This window comes from Microcebus murinus, chromosome 2 (genome assembly GCF_040939455.1).
Source record: "Microcebus murinus isolate Inina chromosome 2, M.murinus_Inina_mat1.0, whole genome shotgun sequence".
Lineage (NCBI taxonomy): Eukaryota > Metazoa > Chordata > Mammalia > Primates > Cheirogaleidae > Microcebus > Microcebus murinus.
In genome coordinates this window covers 14,304,038-14,323,335 of record NC_134105.1, presented here as the reverse complement: position 1 = coordinate 14,323,335, position 19,298 = coordinate 14,304,038, and the positions used below count along the sequence as shown (strand labels likewise).

The following is a 19,298-nucleotide window of genomic DNA, read 5'->3' as shown; positions in this document are numbered from 1 at the left end:
GTCTCGCTCTTGCTCAGGCTGGTCTCGAACTCCTGACCTCGAGCAATCCTCCCACCTTGGCCTCCCAGAGTGCATGGATTACAGGTGTGAGCCACCGCGCCCGGCCTCAACTAGCCTTAAATGGTAAGGTTTTCTCAGCTCGCCAGAAGGCAGGGGCGGCACAGTGATGTCACTGTGCAGCCAGGCTCTTGCCATCTTTGTGCTCTGCCAGCTTCGGTGTGTCCTCTTCCCTTGGGCGGCCTCCTTTGCTGGCCCGGGAGCAGACTGTGAGGCAGGATGTGAGGACAGGCTGTTTATCTGGGAGGAGATCCCAGCAAGCTCATGCACGGGAGCGGGCAGCGAGGCAGAAGGAAGGAAGCCGAGACGGGGGCATTAACGACAACTGGGGCCGATCCCACGAGGAGCTCTGGGGGCCAACCCCTCAGAGTCGCCCCAGCCGAGTGTTGTGCGGAGGCCTCACACACACCTTCCCACGCATACGCCCGGAGAACACCTGGTGTGCACAGGTAAGGCACCTCCCCACCGTGCTCATGGAGGAGGAAACAGCCTGCTGCCTGGCAAGAATGACACCATCATGAAGTGAAGCCGCCACGATGGCCGATGGCCGAGCTTTGACTCCCGCATACCAACGTGTTTTGCAGCAAGCTCTTAAGACAATGCCTATCCCATAAACAACCCCTCCTAAAGATGCTTATCTAACCTCCCCAGCGGTCACGACAGGACCTGCTGCACATGTTTTACCCTAAAAGCTTGTTATTTAAAGTGTGTTTTCTGGAGGGCGGGTGTGGGATCGATCATCTCTCGGCTGCCCAAGACATCATTTCTGTTCGTAAGTCCCCAATAAAGTCTTCTTTCTGAGAAACTGGATTTGCTGGCCAGGCGAGGCGACTCATGCCTGTAATCCTAGCACTCTGGGAGGCCAAGACTGGAGGATCGCTTGAGCTCAGGAATTCGAGACCAGCCTGTGTAGGAGTGAGACCCCCTCTCTACTAAAAATAGAAAAAATTAGCTGGGCGTCGTGGTGAGCGTCTGTAGTCCCAGCTACTTGGGAGGCTGAGGCAGGAGGATCACTTGCATCCAGGAGTTTGAGGCTGCTGTGAGCTAGGCTGACGCCACAGCACTCTAGCCCGGGCAACAGAGTGAGACTCTGTCTCAAAAAAGAAAAAGAAAAGAAACTGGATTTGTTAGCCTCTTTCTTTGGCCTCTCAGCTCTCTCAGCTTTTGGGGGTAGGTCTGCGTAGACCCGCTCCCCGTGGAACAGTGGTGAGCCAGCACACACTCAGGATTTGCACGCCGGCACCCCAGGTACACACTCCTCACATGCACAACGTCAGGCAGAACATCAGAGCACACACATGCAGGATGCACATGCACATACACATTATAGAGCACCCCTCCTCCAGCCCCCTCCCCAATAAAGCAAACGTGCATATCCCTGGCACTGCTTCTCACTCTGGCGTTTGGCTTGGGCCAGAGCAATCCCTTCCCTGAGCCACGCTTGCACCCTGCAGCCCAGATGTAACATCACAAGTTACCAGCAGGGGGTGCCCAAGAGCCACGACAGCCTCCAGGTGTTTTCTACTAAGTCTCAAGGTTTGTGTAAGGGTGCGTTTGTGTCTGGGTGTGTCTGGGCCAGAGGACGGGCTCCTCGTAGGGGTTGGGTTGAATGTGGTGGATGCCCTCACCACCAGTTCTAGGGACTGTCTCACTCAGGCTCCCTGGCACAGAGTTGGTGCTCCTTTCATGTTAAATGAATGGATGAATTAACAAATGAATGAATGAATGAATGAATGAATAAACAGATGAATGAATGACTGGAGGATAATGAGAGTGGAGATAACCCAAGAGAAAAAAGGTAAAAAGAGAAAAATTAGGAAGAAGGAGGGACCCCGACAGATCAGGGAGGAGTCAGGGGTCAGTGAGTGAAGTGGGGGCAGGGTCTCAGTCTGCCAGCCTCGGCCTGAAGGGTCTCCTCCTCCCGGAGGCCACCCACTGCTGCCCGATGCAACGCTCCTCATCTCTTTGGGACTGGCACCTCCTTCAGGAAGTCCTCCTAAACCCCCAGTTGGGGTCAGTCCTTCCTGCCTTTGCACCCCCCCACACTACCAGAGCTCCTCTACTCTGGTTAAAATCTGGGCAGTGAAGTAGACACACCTGGGTTTGGTTTGCATTCCTTCTCAACCACTGCTGTGTGGTCTTGTCCAAGATACCTAACCTCTCTGTGCCTCAGTTTCCTCAGCTAGGGTAACACCAGGAGCTCCCTCACGGGGTTTTTGTGAGAATCCCGACAGGTAAAGCCCTTAGCGCAGGGCTTGGCCCGCAGGCAGCACTGAACAGACGGCGATGGTGACTGCTCTCACGGTCCAGAGTCCCGACCTCAGCTGGTCTGTCCCATGGTCAAGTTGTTTGCCCAATTTGGGTTCGGAACATATTGTCACCAGAGCGAATCGTGAACACCGCTGGTCAATGAACGTATGCTCCCTGATAACACGCATCTTTGCTTCATTCATGTTTTTACATGAACAGGAACATTTATTTCAGCGTTGCCTGAAATAAAGGCCGTGTTCCTTTCTCATCTGAAACGTAACTGGAAACCATTTAAATGTGTGTCTATCCACAGGAGAATGAATGAATGGTGGCATATTTGTGGAATGCAATCCTAACCCGTGAAAATGATTGAACTAGAGCTACAGGTATGGATATGGATAAATGTCAAAGGCATTTCACTGAGTAAAAGAAGCAAATTATAGAATAATGCATTAAATATAATGCCATATATATATATATAACATTTGAATACATGCAAATCAATGCAATGCCGTGTATAGCAATGTGTAGGAACAGGATAAATATGCATACAGCAAAGATAATCAGAGATTAGATGGTGCCACCCTCCAAGAAGCAGGGAATGGAGCTGGAGGCGGGTGCTCAGCAGCCTCAACTCTATGTGGAAGCTTGTCTTGTTTTGATTTCCTTGAATATGGTAAAGGAAGGGAATTGCTCTGAGACCGTCTCTATTTTAATCCCCACCACAACCCTGAGCGTGAAATAGGATGAAGCAGTGGGGGCTCGTGGGGAGGCGTGGAAGGTGCAGAGGTGGGAATGGAACCCAGGTCCCAGACCTCAGCTGCCCTCCCTGCTTCAGCAGGCTGCTTGGTGTTTGTTGAACTGTTGATGGTGGTTTCTTTTTCTTTTTTTTTTTAATTAATTTGCCCATTTGTTTTTTTACTTCAAAATAATATACATGCAGTGTGCATAAGAATTTGTTCATAGATGGTGGTTTCAAAGGAGAAAAAGTGCCAGAGTTGCTGGGGCAGAGCAGCCGAGCTCTGCCAGGCCAGGCAAGGAGGGTGGGTTTGGCCCCCTGGATCCAAGGCTCAACTCATTCCTGGTAGGAGCTTGGGCCCAGGCCAAGCCCAAGGGAGGTTTCCTGCCTTGGAGTCTGTTTCCCGACACTCTCCTGGTGGAGTCAGAGGTCAAAGCTGGAGTCGGGCTTGGGCCGGGTCTCCACTGCAGGAAGTGGAGGCCTCCGAGCCTCCCAGCCTCCAAGCCGGCTCCCCTCCTCTCCTGCTGCCTCCCTCACCTGTCTGGCGTCCAAAGGCACAGGCGGGAGGAGGTGCGCCCAGTGAGTGCCAGTCCCGAGCAGATCCCAGGCTTCCTGGACAGGAACCTCCAGCCCTTCGGGGGCAGGGGTGCTCCAGGACGCCGTCACTCATCTGTCCGTCCTTCTTCCTTCCTTCAGTGAGCCCACTAAGTGCCCGGACCTGTGCAGGACACTCTGGGGACAGGGGTGACGAGACAGCCCCTACCCTCCAGGGGCTCAGGGGCCGGTGTGGGGAGATCAGATGTATAAATAAACAGGCTCCTAATAGACACTCAATATGTGTGTGTGGATTGAAACGAATGAAAACTATCCAATAAAATACCAGTACTGGAAGGGCTGCTCAGACTGACTCGCGTGGCCCGCGGAAGGGCTGGGACGTGCTCGAGGCCCTACAGTAATCCAGTGGCACAGCTGACACGAGGACCCAGGACTCCAGAAGCAATCCAGGGCTCTTTCCACTGCATCCTTCCCTGCCTTTTTTTTTTTTTTTCCAAGTTGATCACTGTGAACAATTCTACGTATACAGAAAAGTTTAAAGACCAGAACAACAGCCGGTGAGAACCCACCAACTGGCCTCTCCGCATCTTCACGGCGGTCACCGCTGCCACCCTTCCCAGCCCAAACCAGACGTTCTTCCTCCCTCCTGGGACGCGTTACTGTCCTTTTTCTTTTTCTTTTTTTTTTCTTTCTTGTTTTGGTTTTTGTCCGGTTTGCGCTATCACGCACGATCATCAGACTGCTCCTAGAATGTTCGCGCTGGTTCAAACCCAGGATAGACTTCCGGGACAAGGCTGCACCCACAGCTGGGCAGGTTCACAGCACAGGAGACTCCCCTCTGCCCACTCTCGTGTGGGGAAGAGCTTCTTTAAAAAGAGGCTGCGCGAGGTGTTTTCTGATACCAACCAGTCCTCCAATTCTCTGGCACCCACGGGGTACCCAACAATTCAGTTCATTTCTGACACCATCTACCTGATTTTAGCACCAGATCCAGCAAGCTAGAGGGCTCCGTCCCACAAGACTGCCCCCCCTTCAGACATCAGTCCCAAGTCCTGGAGCCCCCAGTCCTGCCCCGCCCCCACGCTTCCTAGGGACCAGCTGTAAATTGAAGGTTCCCACGCCCCACCCCCACCCCCACCCCTCTGTTTTTATAATTTGCTAGAAGGGCTCTCAGAACTCTACGTATGTTTACTGTTTTATTACAAAGGATACAAATGAGCAGCCAGTTGAAGAGGAACACAGAGCGAGTCCGGAAGGGCCCGAGACTCTTGCATGCCATTCACGAGAACCCCAGGCCTGGAACCGGCTTTAGAGACCCTTTAGGGCCCAACTTCCCCCTTTCCAGTTGGGCAAACTGAGGCCCAGCTCATTCAGCAAATTAATGGCAAAGCTGAGTCTAGAACCAGTTTCCTTGTCTGTCAAATAGTGACGGCCACAGCCAGTATTTATTGAGCACCTACTATAGGCCAGGGATCAGCCTTGTGGGGCAGATATTCGTGGTTTAACAACTCTTCACCGGCATTTACAGATGAAGAGCTGGAGGCTCAGGAAAGGGACGCAACTTGCGCAAGGCCCTACAGCTGGTCCAGAGCAGAACCTCAATGCTAAATTCCTCTGCTGGGAAAAGAATGGCTTTTACCATACCACGTGACTGGGAGGCCGCAGCCCGTCTAACGAGTGTACTTCCAGGAAGGAGAAATTGTCAGCTGCTGCTTCACATCCCAATGGGGGTGGCAGAAGGAAGCCTGCTCCTTTGTAAGGAAAATACCTTCACGTGGAAGGTGGGCCTCCCCCATCCACCCAGGGTAGAATCCGGGAGAGTTGTACGTGTTTTGCTGGGTACAACAAAGAACTGTGTTTTGCTGGGTACAACAAAGAACTGGAAATGTGGGTTTTTCTGGTCAACAGCAAGAAGCCAGTCAACTTCCCCATAGCCCGAGGGTTGGGAGGCTTGCAGGTGTGGGGGTGCCCCAGAGTAAGGGCAGGGAGAAGAGAAAAGACAGAGAAGGGTCTCTGGAGGGAGTGGTACTCCCACTGGGTGGGCACGTGACTTTGCTGAGAGAAGATGACAATCCCAGAAGGCGGGGAGGCAATAGGGTGGATAATTGGCCCAGGGGCAGGGATTCGGAGTGAGGGGTGACCAGAGGCCTTAACGGTCCCCTGGGCTTCTTCAGAAATAGCAGGGGAAAGCCCTGAACTTCCCAGGGCAGAGTTGTTATATTTGAGTATCAAAGGAAAGGGCTTTGCTTTGGGCTGCACCTGTTAGACGTGGAAACCTTTAGCACAGTGTCTCCACTCAGTAAATGCCTGCTAAATGGCAATGTCACAGAGGCAATAGAGTGCGGTGGCTGGGGGCAGTCCTGAGCCAGTGCTTGGGCTCCTATCTTGGCTGTGTTCCTTTCTCGTCTGAAAACTGGGGATGCTGTTAACACCTACTCCATAAGGTTGTAATGAGGAGTGAACGAGTTAATACATGGAAAGCTAGGACTCTGCACAGTGCCTGGGACATAGTTAGCACTCAGTACATGCGTGTGGGCCATTATGGTCATGATTTTTTTTTTTTGGAGACAGAGTCTCACTCTGTTGCCCGGGCTAGAGTGCTGTGGCATCAGCCTAGCTCACAGCAACCTCAAACTCCTGGGCTCAAGCAATCCTCCTGCCCCAGCCTCCCGAGTAGCTGGGACTACAGGCGTGTGCCACCATGCCCGGCTAATTTTGTCTATATATTTTTAGTTGGCCAGTTAATTTCTTTCTATGTTTTTAGTAGAGACGAGGTATCACTCTTGCTCAGGCTGTTTTTGAACTCCTGACCTTGAGCAAACCTCCCACCTCGGCCTCCAAGAGTGCTAGGATTACAGGCGTGAGCCACCTCGCCTGGTCATGATTTTTTTGTTTGTTTGTTTTTGTTTTTGAGAGAGAGAGTGTCTTATTCTGTTGCCCGTGCTAGAGTGCCGTGGCGTCAGCCTAGCTCACAGCAACCTCAAACTCCTGGGCTCAAGCAATCCTCCTGCCTCAGCCTCCCGAGTAGCTGGGACTACAGGGGCACACACCATGCCTGGCTAATTTTTTCTATTTTTAGTAGAGATGGGATCTTGCTCTTGCTCAGGCTGGTCTCGAACTCCTGACCTCAAGCAATCCTCCCATCTCAGCCTCCCAGAGTGCTAGGATTACAGGCATGAGCCACCGCGCCCGGCCAGTTATGGTGATGATTTTATGGATTAGGAAATACAAGTTCGAAAAGATTAACGTTTGGCCATAGTCACACAGCTTCAGTGGTGTGCTGGTGACCAGGTCTCAAACAAAACAAAACAAAACAAATCAAGTCCTGATTTGTCACATATGCTAATTCCTGCGGTGTAAATATTCCCACCATGGCTGATTTCAAGCTACCTGTGGTTTCACAACCATTCATCAAATCTCAGAATATTTAACAATCGGCTCTTGTCCGCTGGCCTCCCACTGCAGCGGCTCGTAAGTTGTGGAGCATTTAGACCTGTGCCCGGGACACTGGGAGCACTTCATAAACACTCTGTCCTGTTGCAAATCAGTCGAGTCAGCAGCGTTCACTGAGTGCTCTCCGTACCCCCATTTCACAGAACAGGAGACTGAGGTTTGGATGAGTTCAGCTAATTACCCCAGGTCACAGCACAAGCCAGTTACTTGCTGCCCTACTTCGCCTGGGCACTGTCTTCTCTGAACAGGGCTGTGTCTAAGCCTACATACGACCGTCATCCCACACCCCGCTTGGAGGGAATTTCCCAGGCCCCACAGAGATGGGCGCCTCGCCCTCTCCCAGACTGGCTGCTCCACCCCCAAAGCCCCGAGGTAGGTTGGCAGGAGGGAAGCTCTTGCTGGCTGGGGCCCCTGCCAAGCCACACCTGCCCCAGTGCTCCTGAGCTCAGATCTGTCCTGGCTTGTGCCTGCCGCACGTGGGCTTGGGGAAGCGCTGTTTTTGGCAGCTGGTGAGTAGAGGGCCCTCGTCCTCAAGGGTGGTAGGGGATGAGGGTGTGACTCACTGGGCTCTGGTGGGTGGGAGGCTGCAGCTGGGGAGGGCCAGATCCTAGCCCAGGGGAGGCTTCTCAGCCCCGAGGGCACGTAAAGGCTCGGGTCACACTGCCAAGAGCTGGGTTTCCAAGAACCATGTGGCTGAAGGGACAAGGGGACACTCCTCCCACCATCGCAGGACCCAGGGCAGAAACTGCAGAGTGGCAGGTGAGGGGTTAAGGAGCAGCATCTGGGCTAATAGGGCAGGGCCCTAAGGTCTCTGGAGAAGGGGGCTGCTCCCCCACTCAGGGGTAGCCTGGAGAAATGAGATGCCCTTGAACTCTCTGTGCCTGGGTTGGGGAAAGGGTCCCTAGCAGTCTGGGTGGGGCATCGGAGGGGCAGAGGATGTTGGTGGGACCGTGGCCACTGTGGGGACGGGAGCCAGGTGAGGGGGAGGGGGGAGAGGCAGGGATGATGGAAAGCCCACAGTTGGGAGGAACCGAGGTTGGAGGTGGCCCAGGTGGGGCAGGGTGTGGGGGCACCATGGCAGGAGACTATGCAGGGCGGGGCACCCCACCCCCTGGACATTCTGAGACCCTGCATCGTCCCTGCAATGCCAGGGAGGGGGAGGGGCTTGGCCTGGCGATGGAGGACAGGCTGTGTGGGGGATGGGAGCGCAGCCCCTGCCACCCGCGTCTCCAGGCTGGGGCCCTCCCAGTGCCGCTGGTTCACCAGCCTTGTGGGCCTCACTGAGTGAGCCGGGAGGCCCACCCTCTCTCTTGCCTAGTAGGCCCTGGAGCAGAAGGCCAGGTACTTACTCTGGCCTGCTGGGCGAACTTGGGCAAGTCTCTAGCCCTCTCTGAGCCTCGACAACCTCATCTGGAAAACAAAATGCTTATATCTTAGGGGCACTGTGAGGATTAAATGGGAAGGTGGCTGCCAAGGGCCCGGCACTGACACTGTCAGGCTCTGTGGCACATAGTAGGTGCTCTGCCAGTGTCAGCTTCCTGGGGTTGGGCCCGGGAAAGAGGTGGGGCAGACCTCTTACCCACAGCTTCATGTGTCCCGGGATCGGTGTCCGCCGGACCCCAGCCGGCCCAGCCTCACTCCAGCCTGGGCCCTGAGAGCCCAGGACCTAACGACAGAGTGACCCTTCCTCCCACCAGGAAAAGGGGTTTGTAATCTCCCTCGTCCCACTCTTGGCTCCCAGCCCCTTCTGGTTCTGCATGTCCCTGTGGCCCTCGTCGGCCTGGAGGTCCCCTAGAGTGGGAGGCCGGAGAGGGACCATCCCAGTCTTACAGGACACGGCCTGGCCTTCTGGGAAGATGGAAGAATAGCACATTCCTCCTGAAATAATTGTCCTGGAGCTATTTCCAGCAGCTCTTAGTGCCCAGGCCAGAAATGGCTGGTGATCTCGATGCCCGGGTACCTTCAGGACAAACAGCCCAGAGGCCCAGCCCTCTAGCTGGCTGGCTGCCCCCGGCCCCCAGCCCAGAGCTGAACCAAGCCTCGGCTCGGGCCCCACAGGGAACTGTGGGCACTGCTTCCCCGGCTCACTGAGTTCCCCACGCTCCTCTTCCTCCTTCTGGGCAGCCCCTCGGATCCCTCCTCCTGGCTCCGTGTTGCGGTGGCTGTGACTACCCAACCCCAGGCGGGGACGGAGGGTGGGGGGGGGTGACTCGGGGAAGCCCTTCACTCTCAGTGACCGTGGATTGCAGAGGGCCCAGGCAGGGTTTTCTACGCTAAAGCACTTTGTAATCCTGGATCTGGTCATTAAGAAACTTCAGATAAACCCAAATTGGAGAACATTCTCCAAAACGACCAGCCCGTGCTCTTCAAAAATGTCCATGTCATAAAAGACAAAGGAAGGCGACTATTCCAGATTGAAGGAAGCTAGGATCGAAAGAGACATAGGGCTGAATGCAATGCCTGATCCTGAACTGGATCCTGGATTGGACAAATAATTGCCATGAAGAACATTAGAGGGACAACCGGTGAGATGTGAATACGGACTGTGTATCAGATAACATTGAACACCCGGGATTTGATCATTGCAATTGTGCCTATGTTCGAAAACACTCTTGTTCACCCAGCATGAGACATGCATGGAAGTAATCAGGGGTTAAAGATCCTGTTGTCGGCAACTTACTCTCAAAAAAATAATAAGTATATATGTGGGGGGTGATAAATATGGCAAAAGTGTTAATAATTAGCGGATTTGGATGAAGAGTGTATGGGCGTTCATGTCAATGACAGTTGTCAGTGTCTCAGAAATTTTCAAAATAAGAAGTAAAACTGTATATTCTATATTAGAGGGAAGGAAATGATGGAAAGTCTTTCCTGGCAGATACCACGAGGCCTCAAAGGAGAATTCTGTTCATTTATTCAAGAAATACGTACTGGATGTGCTGCGTGCACAAACCAGGCCCCAGCCAGGGACATGGGTTCTGAAAGGAGCAGTGACATTTGTTCCCTGGAGAGTCCTACGGCTCTTAGCCAGGGCTCAGCACATAGTAGGTGCTCAACATGGGGTTGTTGACTGCATGTGGGAGAAGCGAGAAAGGGAGGAAGGAAGTTGCTATTAGGCCCGAGAATGGGTCATGCAAAGGGACAGCGCTTAGGGAGACTTGATAAATGTTTGCTGACCCAATGAGAAAAGAGAAGAAATCGATGCTGACCACAGCAAGCAGTTATATGTGAGCTAGCATTGGACTTCCTGGCTCTCAGCACAATTAAACACAAGAAAAACAAGGAACACTGGACAACAGCCATCCCAGCCTCATTTCAAAAATAGGGCCCATCTGTCCTGGCAGGCTTAAAGTGGCTTTGGCCCCGAGGCAGGGGCCTGACCAGAATGACCCCCTGGAGGCCCCTCCCAGCTGTAGGATTCCGTGATTCTGTGACACGACCAGCAGTCTGGAATAGTCTGGAATGGCGGCATGAAGGCATCCCTGGTGGAGAGCCGTAGGAGGTCTAAGTCATCTGCCTCCTAAAAGACAGAGTGAGAGGGGAGAGGGCCCAGCCGGCCAGAAGGGGAAGGGAGGGGTCCTGCGGGGTCAGCTGTCAGTCGCTTCCTATTTCTCCAGAGGAGGAGATGGGGTGGGGTTGGGCGAGGGAGGGGAGAGGCAAAGGTCTGGACATTCCGCCCATTTCAGACCCAAAAGACAGGGGCAGCTGAAGGTCGTGGGCAGGAGGAGAGGCAGGCAGCTGCTTTCTGGGTGGGGTGGGCTCCAATACTGCCCTGTTTCCACTTGGCAGATGTGGAAATTCAGCGTCGAGCTGGCTGTGGTGGGGGAGGGAAGTCACACAGAGCCTCTTTCTGGCTGGGGGTGAAGCAGGGTGGGTACTGGGGAGCCAGGGGACTATGGGGACAATGGGCGACACTGCCTTTCGCTGGGCCCAGGCAGGCCCGGGGCTGGGAGGTGGGGATAAACCGACTGAGCATCTCTTTGGCCTGGTCAGGTCTTCATGTCCATGAAGTGCCCACAGTTGGGGCAGGACGAGTGGGGACACACCAGTGCCCCCTCCTCTTGTGGGTGGGTGAGGACATTCCAAACTGTCAGGGAGGACCAAGGCCAAAGGACTTATAAAGTTCTGCTCTCACAGTCCAGCCCCATTAGTAGACGTGTCCCACCGCCCGCTCCCCCCCCTCACTGGGGGCTCCTAAAGTCAGGATCGACTTGGTGACAGGCTTGGCCAGTGCTCCTTCTCCCCACCGTGCCCCCACCTGGGCAGGCAGGGCAGGTGTGGTGAGAATCCACCCTCAGCAGACTGGGGGGGCGGGGAGCCAAAGTCACCCTGACGACGTGGCATTGTCTGTCAGAGGTCATCAGACACACCCAAGATGCCACACCGGCCCCACCACTTACAAGCTGTGTGATCTTAGGCAAGTCACGTCATCTGAGCCTCAGTTTCCCCCATCCATCAACTAGGAATAAAATGGTAGCTAGCTCCTTGACTTGCAGCGGGAATGAAAAGAGTTAATCCCTGCGAGACGCACACGGACTAGGGGCCGGCACGCAGGGAGCGCACGCAGCACTGCATCGATGCCAAGATAGGTTTTTAGTATCAGGGCTCATTGTGCAGTCAGAGGTTAGCTATTTGGTATTACTGCGAAAGAAAGCCCATCTCTGCTTGGAATTTCACCATTAGAGATTCGGTCCTTGGCATTTGTGGTCTTCGGGAGTCCCTGCTTCAAAGGTGAATGGGAGCGTCAGGATGTGGGCTAGTGCTACGAGAGAAAGAAGACACTGCCCCGCTTCTCCTAGGGACACTCTGGTCTCGGTCGTTCTGACAGTCTTGCCTTCCTCCCCATCTCTCACCCTTCTGGGGCTTTCTGAAGCAGAGACTGTCAGTTTTCCAGGCTGAGACTCCCTGGGCCTGGGAGGAGGAGGGGCAGAGGAGCACGGGGGTGCTGGAGCTGGGGGCAGAGGGAACACCTGGAGAGAAAGGGTGGCGGGTGGTGGCAGGGAGCCCAGGTGAGCTGACCCAACTCTCTCCTCGCCAGGCCCAGGTAACCAACCTCCAGACACCCTCGTAGCTCAACCACGAAGCTTTAATCACCCAAGCTGGGACGATGTCTGGACGCCAGGTAAGCCGTTCCAACACTTACAGCCGCTTGAGCCATCCCAACAATATGTCCTTTCCCACCCACGCTCCAGGCTGCGCCCACGCCACCAGCCTGCACAGGGCTAACAGTCTCAAGCGCCCCCACGCTCCGAGTAGCTCTGGCTCAGAGTTCAGCAGCTGCAGCAACCACACTGAGTGGTCCTACAAGCCCAGCTCCCAGACGCTTCCACTGAGGAGAATCTGCATGGGCCAACCCTACAACTCCAAGTGGGTAGAAAGCAGTCATCTGATGCATCCCAAGGTGGCCAGAAAGTCCTCTTGTCGTGGCAGCCCCCACTGCCTCCTCTGTATAGACCGTCCCTCGCGCCCCTCCAGCCCTACCTTCCTGGAGCAACTCATCAGAGGCATCAAGTACTTGGACAGATCCAACGCCACCTTCTGCAACAGCTGCCCCAGACCATCGCTGAGCCTGCCACGGCTTGCAGCCAGCTGCCTGGAACGCGCCGCCGACTCCTTCAACCTGGACCACCTGGATCACCCCTTGCCCCGATGTTACTCCACCCCCGGTGCCAGCATGGCCACCCCTGCCGACTCCACCACCAGCACCTACATAGTGCCGGCCCCCAGGGGTGCCGAGGCTTTGCAGAGCCTGGGCGACTCCACCAACACAAGCCTGCCCTGCTCTTGCCGGCACCTCAGCCCCGAGCCGCCGCGCAGGGCAGCTACAAAGTTGCCTGAAATCCCTTTGCTTAGCAACGGGCTCTTTGCCTTGGGCCATCTGCCCAAGTTCTGGGAAGCAATCCGCTCGGGCTGGAGCACCCCCGAGCCCGTCGACAAACCCTCGAGCTGGTGGTAACATTGACCTCAACCATGACATGGGCACGTGTCCATCAGGCTGCAGTTGCGGAAAATAAATTGTGGCAAAATGCTCCTTCTGAGGCTTTGTTGGGGGGAATCGCCATTTAGATTGGGGGTGACAAACTCAAGGGCCTCCAGGGCCAGGCAGGTAAAAGTGAAACGAGTGACTTGGGCTGGGTGGCAGCAGGGAGTGGTGGAGACTGGCGGAGAGGACAGGGACGGTGCCTGACCTCCACCCAGCTCCCAGACAGGCTGTGGCCTTTACAAAAGAAGCCAGGGACCTGCTTTTTACATGTTAGCAACAAATTTTAAAATGTCATGGTGCTCTGTGGGCTGAACAGAAACACTTGCGGGCTGAATGTGAAAGCCCCCAGGCCTTGGCTGGGAATCTGGTTTATATCTTGAACGGATCACTGGAGAGGTTCCCAGCCTCCCGTAGCCTCAGTTTCCCCATGTGAAGAAACAGACTGGCTGTTCATTCCCAGTTCCTATCCGTATTCCTGTCTTTTCAGGATTGTTGATTTTAGGATAGTCCCAGGTGAGCAGAAATATAGGAGTAATAATAAGAACAACAAACAGTCATAGAGCACCTATCCAGCAGGAACTATTCTAAGTCCTTTATACATATTTTTTTAAAAGGTGTGATTTTAATGACCAGGGCCTAAGGTAGACGTAGAGAAAAGCTTCCCGATGGCTAGTGTGACAGGCATTGGAACAGGCCACCAGGGACAGTAGCAGGCAGGGGGTGGCCCCTCCTGGGAGATCTCTGAAGAGAGAGTGGTTCTGTCGGGCCAGGCGAGGGCTGGAAGGGTCAGAATGATCTGGCCCTTTTTTCCCTGAATTTCTTGCTAGGAAAGTATCTTCGGAAATGTTCCCTGGGCCACCAAGGGCTCCAAAGCTTCAGAGACCCAACTGATTCTGGTGCTGGACACCAGACATCGGACATCTGAAAATCGGGCCCCCACAAAGCACCCAGCCACCCACTGTCCTGCTGGGACTGGGATTCCAGCCTAGTTCCGCCACGAGCCTGCCCTGAGATCTTGGATACATCACTCCCCGCTCCAGGCCTCTGTTTCCCCATCTATAACATGGGTGCACCAGCTCTGATGATCTCTAAGGGCATGCTAGACTCTGATGTTGCTGTTTCCTCCTGGCCCCAGGCCAGGTCTGCAGCCTCCCAAGCTGAGATTGAGACTGCCCCCACCCAAGAACTCAGGCCTCCTGTGTCCCGAGTCATCTTCCCAGGCTGCCCAGGGGCCATTTCGGGCCTCAGGGCCCATCTCTGTGTGGTTATCAACTCCAGGCCTGATCTTCATTGCTGGAGCACTTCTCGTCTCCTTGGCAATGTGAAGGCCAATGGCAACTCAGGGTGTGGAATGGGGCTGACGTTGAGGCAATGCAGAACCTGGAGGCCCATCAGGTTCCGTGGCGTCCGGAGGCAGTGGCCTGCAGTGGCCTAACCCCTATGGCCAGGCAGAGAAGATGACAAAAGCCTGAGTGTCCCCACAGTGGGACTCCCATGGTGGCCCCATGGCAGGAGGAGGGAAGGGGGTGCCAATCCCCTGGCCCATTGAATTCACCTGCTCTTTTATTTTAACTCTGGAGGACAAGGGACATCCTGCCTGGGCCCAAAGCACAGCATGCAGCCGCTCCTGTCTCTGTCCGTTGCCTCCTTCCCTCCCAGGCTTCAGGCTGACGGGCCCTCACCTCACTGGCACCTCGGTCTCCAGGTGAACATTCATAGGAATACAGCCTGTTAGAATCCACTTTGGCCTGGCTCGAGAGATAGTTCAAGGGCATCCTGACTCCCAAAGCCCCTGTCTGGCCACCTGACGCCACCCCCTTCCCATTCTAGATCTTTATTTGCCTGGCTCTTTGAGGCCTAAGAGCTGACATCCTGGAGACGGCCACTTCCAAAACAGTCCAATTGCCCAAAGTGAGAGTGCGAGACCCTTGCCTGGGCACTGATCTCCGGGTCTGCAGCATCTAGCCCAGTTCTGGCTCACAGTAGGGACTCGATTATTACATTAATGCTTATCACAGCGCCCAGTAGGTGCTCAGTAATGGTAACTACTACTATTCTAAGGACGGTACAGTGTCTCACGCAATGGATGTTCAATAATGGATGGATGCTCACTGCTCACAAGTCCCCTCCACACATTACTCAGCCTGAGCCCAGAGGAAATAAGCCTGGAGCTAGAGAGGGCCTTCTGCTCCACGTGGCCGTGCAGAGGCCACAGGAAGTCCCCCTGTCCACAGTTCAAGCCATGCATCTGCAGCTCCATGTAAACAGGAAGCAGCGTGCTGGCTGTGGAACAATGCCACGGCCTGCTGTGCTGTCCCCCTTGTGTACACAAGTGGCCCAGGTGTCCACACGGCTGGGAGTGGCTGAGGAAAGTCTTTGACACCTGCAGAAGTACCCGTAGATTATCAAGCACCCGCGCTGTGCGCCAGGCAGGCTGCCGAGGCCTGGCACATAGGCTCTCAACCCTCTCCTCCCTGCCAGGCTAGGTTTTAGTATTCCATTTTGCAGAAGGGGAAACTGAGGCTCAGAGAGAGAAAGTGACTTGCCTAAGCTCCTACAGAGCTGATTTCTATTCACCACTCTGACTGTTGACCAATGTCTTTTCCATCCACAGTGCAGTTTCTTTCTTAGTATTTATTGAGTGGATTCCAAGAGAAAGGGGCAAACCTTGGCCTACAATATATGCAGTAAATTAGACAAAGCAAGGATGGTGTTTAACCCGAGGATTTGGACTGAGATACCTCAGTACCATGTTCTAAACAGGGCAGGGCAAATCTAGAATATGCCCTTTCCAGTAGCTAGTAAACAAAGGGAGAGATTTCCTCAAAGGTCACCTATGGTCTCAATTGCCCAATCCAGTGGTTCCTGCATCATTTGGTATCATTGGGTATAGGAGCATGATATTTAATGCTTACATGTTTTTTAAAAAATCAAGGCTGGGCATGGTGGCTCATTCCTGTAATCCTAGCACTGTGGGAGGCCAAGGTGGGAGAATTGCTTGAGGTCAGGAGTTCAAGGCCAGCCTGAGCAAGAGTGAAACCCCATCTCTACTAAAAATAAAAAAAATTAGCTGGGTGTGGTGGTGTGCCACTGTAGTCTCAGCTACTTGGGAGGCTAAGGCAAGAGGATTGCTTGAGCACAGGAGTTTGAGGTTGCAGCAAGCTATGATGACAACGCCACTGCACTGTACCTGGGGCGACAGAGTGAGACTCTATCTCAAAAAAAAAAAAAAAAAAAATCAGATTTGATCCTTTTCAAACAGGTAATTTGATATCACCGTTCTATGGTCCTAGAAAAATAAATGCAGCTTTTTATATTACCAATGTGCATGTGTAAGGGACGTAATTCACCCCTGTTACTCATGAACTTAACCCTCCAAGTTTCAGCCCGCCCCATCCCTCACCCCATTCCTGAGCCCCACTTTATCTCTCGCTGCCTTTTCTGTCTACACCTGACTGGTCCTGCTCGCTCTACATGGGAAACATAACACTAGGAGTGAGGGGCACCCCCACCTCCACCCCAGAAATGCATCCACGCTGCCCTCTTTTCAGTAGAAATCTTCGGGAGGAACAAGTGCTGTGCCTTAGTTGGTACCACCATTTTTGGCAAACTCTTTTACAGCCTCTGGGCCCCTCCCAACCGGGCAGGAATTTCTGGTGAACAATCGAACAAAGCCGGGAACTGGGGGGAAGGCACAGGACATTCCAAAAGGATTTCTCTCAAGCTCCAAAAGACAACATGCAGGAACACTGCAGAAAACCCATGGCTGAGCAAAGAAAACCATGAAAGGGACGGAAAATCTGCCCACTAGGAAGGGCAGTGCAGGCTGGAGGAAGGAACCAAGGGCTGGGAGGTCAGGAGGCCTGGCTGGGAGGCCCCTCTCTGCCACTTGCATCTCTGCCGAGGCCACTCCACCTCCCTGGCCTCAGATTTCTGCTCCTTGAAAACTGAGGGATCCGCAAAAGAAAACACACGGATCCACGTACAGCCCTTCACAGCCACGCTTTGTTTATAACAAAGACCTGGGAATAGCCCAGATATTCAACAACACCATAAGGTTAATGAACTATGGTGTGTTGATGAGACACAAAACCAAATAATTATTAGAAATATTAAGTGCAATGGCAATATCAGTGCTATTCCAAGTAGCTAGTCCATGAATTGTTAGTGGTTACCATCTGCAATAAGCAGCTTGCACCAGAATATAAATCTATGCACTGCTTCCAAGATGGGACAAGTATTGCCAGGAGAAAGTGTCCGCTGAGCTAAACTGTCACTAAGCTGTGCTTATTGGAACAGTTAATTTACACGGTGGAACAAGCTCCTTATCTGGTCCCAGACTGGTCATAAACAGTTCTGGGATTGGCACTGAGCCACACATGCATTTTTAAGTAGCCCTGGTCTTTACTGACACATAGATCTGTGTCTGTCTGTGCAAAAAATGTTAAATGAGAAAGGCAAGACATGAAATCACATGTACACACTGATACGTGTGTAATGAGGTAAAACACGTGATGTCCACACTGACAAAGGAAGGGAGAGGGACATTTCTGGAGCTCCAACTATGGGCCCAGCACAGAAGTCTTCTACAGTTGGAGCAGGGGTTTGGGGACAGGAATGTGAGGGGGTGTGTGGAGCCATAAGAATTCCAGCCGGCCTAGGGGGTGGGGGAGAAGTGGGGGTGGACAGCCACGAGTGACAAATTCAAATCCTGAAGACCATTTATGGTCAGCTCAGGAGCCAGGCTCTGGGGCAGCATTTGCAAAGTGTGTGGTGAGAAACACCAGTCCTATGAGACGTTAAAAGGTTTTTCCAAAAAAACAAGTGAGTTCCGTTCTCAAAGAGGTTGAGGAAGGTAGATTAAACAGCGCCGGACAGGCGGCTTCCCTGGAGGCCTGTTCCGAGACTTCTCTGTGCAAGTGTCCCTTGGGACGGTCAGCGTGTGAGAAGGAGTGCAGGGTCCCCAAACTCCTTTGACCAAAGAAGCCCTTTTCAAAGGGGCATCTCAGATGGCAGGTGACCCAGGAGGAACAGTGTGGGAAGCCCAGCCCTGGGACCCAAGCCAGGAGCTCAGCAAGGAAGCAATCCGTAGCGATGGGGGTGGCAGGGAAAGGTTCAAGGCCATTTGCAAAAGACGCATACTTGTGCCCGAGCTGGGAGGAGTACACTTCTGCCTGGGCAGAGTTGGGAACAACCCGGAGAGGGGGCAGAATGGGTGTGGTTGAGAAAGTGGGTTCTAGAATCAGACAGTTATAGATGTGAGCCCTGGTTCTACCTTACTGGTTGTGCCACCTTGGCAAGCCACTTCATCCCCTGGGCCTCAGTTTTCTCATCTGGAAAAGGGGGCTAATAAAATATAATACTTGCCTACTTCTCGGGACTATGGGTGATGATCAAATGAGATTCGGTGTCAATTGAACCGTAAAGAGAGCTTATCTTTGTCCCAAGTACAAATGAGAAGCGGGACATTTATAGCATATGCCACATTTGAACCAACTTGTTCTTTGATTTAAGTAAAAATGATCCGAGTGCCCATTCTGTGCTCTTCCCGAGGATATAATTGGGACTAAGACAGACAAGACCTTCGTGCCCTCTGCCTTCATTTCCTCATAATATTAAATGATCTTCCAAATTATTACAATTGTCAAAACTCCAAGAGAGGGAAGTTGGGGGGAGGCTGCGGGAAAGTGTAGTGGGGGACTTGACCTACCCTGGGAGGTCCAGGGAGGCTACTATGGTGACATGATGTTTGAGATGAACCCTAAAGGACAGTAGAGTGAAAAGGGGTACATGTGAGGTGGGAAAAGCACTGGAGGAGAAGGAACAGCATGTGCAAAGACCACACCGGGAAGGGATGTGGCTGGAGAGATGGGCAGGAGTGGATCTTGCCAGGCCTTGTGGGACCCCCTCCCTCTCCATGGGAACTTTGACAGCCTGCTTAGAATTGTGCCCTTCCTCCTCTCCCTCCTTCTCTTCTCCTCACCATCTCCTTGTTTCCTCTCCTCCATCCCAACTCCCTTTCACACCAATTTCTGGTTCCACACTCTTGCCCAAGGACATATCCTTACTCTGCCAGCATCTGTCTTCCCACACAGGCATGGAAACCCTTGTGCATACTAAGTGTCTACTTTCATTATCGAATGAGTGTAGGGCACCCAGATGGTGCCTTCACTCACATTAGCAAACGGTACCCACTCTGGGCAGGTGTAGCCCCACCACAGGGTGCATTACAGCTCCCATTCACCCACTAGACTGCATACC

General features: G+C 53.4%; 1 protein-coding gene across 3 annotated transcripts; it reads left to right on the top strand.

The window, feature by feature from the left end:
• Nucleotides 1-10,467: 10,467 nt before the first annotated feature.
• On the top strand, nucleotides 10,468-13,084 carry LOC105873614 (uncharacterized). 3 transcript variants are annotated; one of them, XM_012768686.3, is made up of 2 exons: nucleotides 10,468-10,586; nucleotides 12,093-13,084. In XM_012768686.3, the coding sequence occupies exon 2, from the start codon at nucleotides 12,162-12,164 to the stop codon at nucleotides 13,008-13,010; it is 849 nt and encodes a 282-aa protein (XP_012624140.2). In that variant the 5' UTR covers nucleotides 10,468-10,586; nucleotides 12,093-12,161; the 3' UTR covers nucleotides 13,011-13,084. The 3 variants fall into 3 exon arrangements, with proteins under 3 accessions (XP_012624140.2, XP_075850951.1, XP_012624141.2); XM_075994836.1 differs by lacking the exon at nucleotides 10,468-10,586 and adding an exon at nucleotides 11,448-11,471; XM_012768687.3 differs by lacking the exon at nucleotides 10,468-10,586 and adding an exon at nucleotides 11,478-11,785.
• Nucleotides 13,085-19,298: the final 6,214 nt, after the last annotated feature.

Coding starts and splice junctions, on each gene's coding strand:
- LOC105873614 (XM_012768686.3), top strand. CDS start 12,162: ATGTCTGGACGCCAGGTAAGCCGTTCCAACACTTACAGCCGCTTGAGC.